The 2,500-nt window shown below is 35.2% G+C and overlaps 1 protein-coding gene across 2 annotated transcripts in view; it reads right to left on the bottom strand.

Annotated features, from left to right (window-relative positions):
* LOC122250447 (leucine-rich repeat and WD repeat-containing protein 1) overlaps positions 1 to 2,500 on the bottom strand; it is a 15,459-nt gene that overhangs the window by 1,531 nt on the left and 11,428 nt on the right. For both annotated transcript variants that reach the window (XM_043011855.2, XM_086546888.1), the window contains exons 7-10: positions 1,665 to 1,829; positions 1,160 to 1,260; positions 710 to 873; positions 1 to 203 (exon numbers count right to left, since the gene is read on the bottom strand). The exon at positions 1 to 203 is cut by the window's left edge and continues 1,531 nt beyond it. In XM_043011855.2, coding sequence (XP_042867789.1) covers positions 39 to 203; positions 710 to 873; positions 1,160 to 1,260; positions 1,665 to 1,829 — 595 coding nt within the window. In that variant the 3' untranslated portion in view covers positions 1 to 38. The remainder of the gene's footprint in view (positions 204 to 709; positions 874 to 1,159; positions 1,261 to 1,664; positions 1,830 to 2,500) is intronic.

Genomic DNA, 2,500 nt, shown 5'->3' with positions numbered 1-2,500 from the left:
CACTATAAAGACAACTCTCACTCTTCTGTATTGTATTACTAAGATGGCGACTGCTCGTTTTCATCTTCTTCTTTCCCTCTCTTCCAAATGCAAACCATGTTGTTTGATGTGACAGAGACAATGTGGCGGCCATTGGCTGAAACGGCACACTTATCCACTACGATGTCGTACGTGTCTAGGCGAAGCTTTCTGGCTTTCTCCACCTGTTTGGGAAATAAAATATTTTGTGAAAATATGGGGATATGTAGACACACCCTAATACTGTGTTGAAATGATGCATACTATGATTACAAATACAGTAAATCATACAATTAAGATTACATTATAAAAAAATCTGTCATTTCAAAGCTTATACTACTCAGCATGCAGACAACAATGAAAATAAATGACATGAAAAGCACAAAAGCTGCGAAAATCTTGTAACCTTAGTGAGACTATATCTATTTCTACAATCACTTTGAAGAAAATAACGAAAGAAATGATGCAAACAGCACACCAACAGCAACTCCTATTCATTTACATTCACTTACACACCACTATAATGGCTCTTATCTTATCCCCTTTACAATTTATTAAGCACTTCCGACATACAGTTATCTATGACCGTAACAGTAATACTTAAATCAAAAGAAACTACAATGTTTATTCTCCCGAGGATAATACAAACACACACATCTGAGCCATTCACTGTCCCTACCACCAAACTCACCTCTGCATCCTCCAGTTCTGGCCAGTCGAGAAGAGCGACTGGTTCAACTGCTTCTACTGGAGACCCTCCTGTAATAGGGCTGGAGACACTGCCCGTGACATATTTTGCTAGGTCGTATACCCAGAGCGTGCCCTTGTCGTCACCACATACCAGGATGCATGACACTGAATTTAATGGGGAAAAAAAAAATCTAATTCATTTACTGTTTCACATTAAAGTAAAACTAAGCCAATATTAAACCAATCAAATTAATACAAAACTAAAAAAATAAAATGGATTCCCCTGCCATCTCCAATGGAGATATAAGAACTAAAAAGAACTTAAAAAATTAAGCCAGATCTTTCTCTGGCAAACAATGTTTTGTCTCATTCAATAGTTTAGTATCTGGCAACTCATTAATTGATGAATTTGTTCTAGGCAGTAAAGGGTTAAGGACAAGAGCCAACTTACCTGTATCAACACCCATATTCATGTAGTAGTTATCTGTGTCACTCCACTTCAGCTTCAACATCATGTCATTTGATACAACTGTTTCAAAGGTATTTGCAGCCCTGGAAAAAAAGAAAGTTATATAGATCAATAATAAGAAACATAGATAACAAAATATAAAAGTGTACACAACCTACTTCCTTTTCAAACATATTACCGTATTACTTCATAACGTTACTGACAAAATTTTGAAACTTCAACATAATTATAAATATTCCTACAAAACAATGACATTCCTAAATACCCTTATTGCATTCCTGCAAAACAAAATGCTACTGCAAGATCATATCATCACATCCAAGCACAACAGTAATACTCATATATAATCCTATTCCACCTTTACAAAAAAAAAATATAAATGAATATATTTCCAAAACATTCTACTTCACCCCTGTAAAACTTAACCCTAGTAGCACTTTCTAACCATAAAGGTACATTTATCATTTCCTAACTAAACACGTCATACTTGGCCTCCGTCCTGTGCTTCAAGGTCTCGGCCAGGGAGAAGATGTATATCTGGCCGTGGAGAGCGCACTTGGCCGCCAGGAGGTCATCGCGCACCATGCACACCGAGTCGAGGACTGAGCCATTCCCGTCCACCTCTGGCAGCATAAATTCTGTGCGTTCCAATCTGGAAGATTATTTATGATCACAATGAGAAGATGTAATTTGCCTGATTAGAAGAGGAAGAAAGAGGAAAGAAATTATATCAACTTTTCTGAAAAACTGTACAGCTGATAAAATTGAATGAAATTTATTGAAATCCTTTAGCCTGGTTTTCATGCTTCTTTTAAGTGAAAATGGGTTACAGTGAGCGAAGCAATTGATTCCCTAATGTCTGGTATGTTTCCTTCCTCCACATCCACCATCTTCCCTCCCCGCATGACCTATATTGGCTGGTAATGAGTGATGAAAGGTTATGTTGGTGGTGATAACTATTTGGTGTTTGACTGAGCAATGATATAACTCTGCTATTTTAGCATTCAGCCAGTCATCACTAACCTCTCGAGTAAATATCAATCTAGAACACTATCTTTGGCTCTTGGTTTAAATATGAAAAAAAAAAAAAAAAAAAAAAAAAAAAAAAAAAAAAAAAAAAAAAAAAAAAAAAAAAAAAAAAAAAAAAAAAAATTATTGCCTTTATACCATTTACATATATACATGTATTTGTATGTACATATATTATATATGATAAATATGGATGACATGTAGCCATGTTTCCTACAAGTATTATAACTATTAACAGTATGCACATTGTCAAAAACTAGTTCACTTTTATCAGCTTTGATATTTAATATGCAG

Source organism: Penaeus japonicus, unplaced genomic scaffold (genome assembly GCF_977035675.1).
Source record: "Penaeus japonicus unplaced genomic scaffold, GWHDUDI00000001_assembly GWHDUDI00000018, whole genome shotgun sequence".
Classification (NCBI taxonomy): Eukaryota; Metazoa; Arthropoda; class Malacostraca; order Decapoda; family Penaeidae; genus Penaeus; species Penaeus japonicus.
This window is presented reverse-complemented; position numbering and strand designations above follow the sequence as displayed.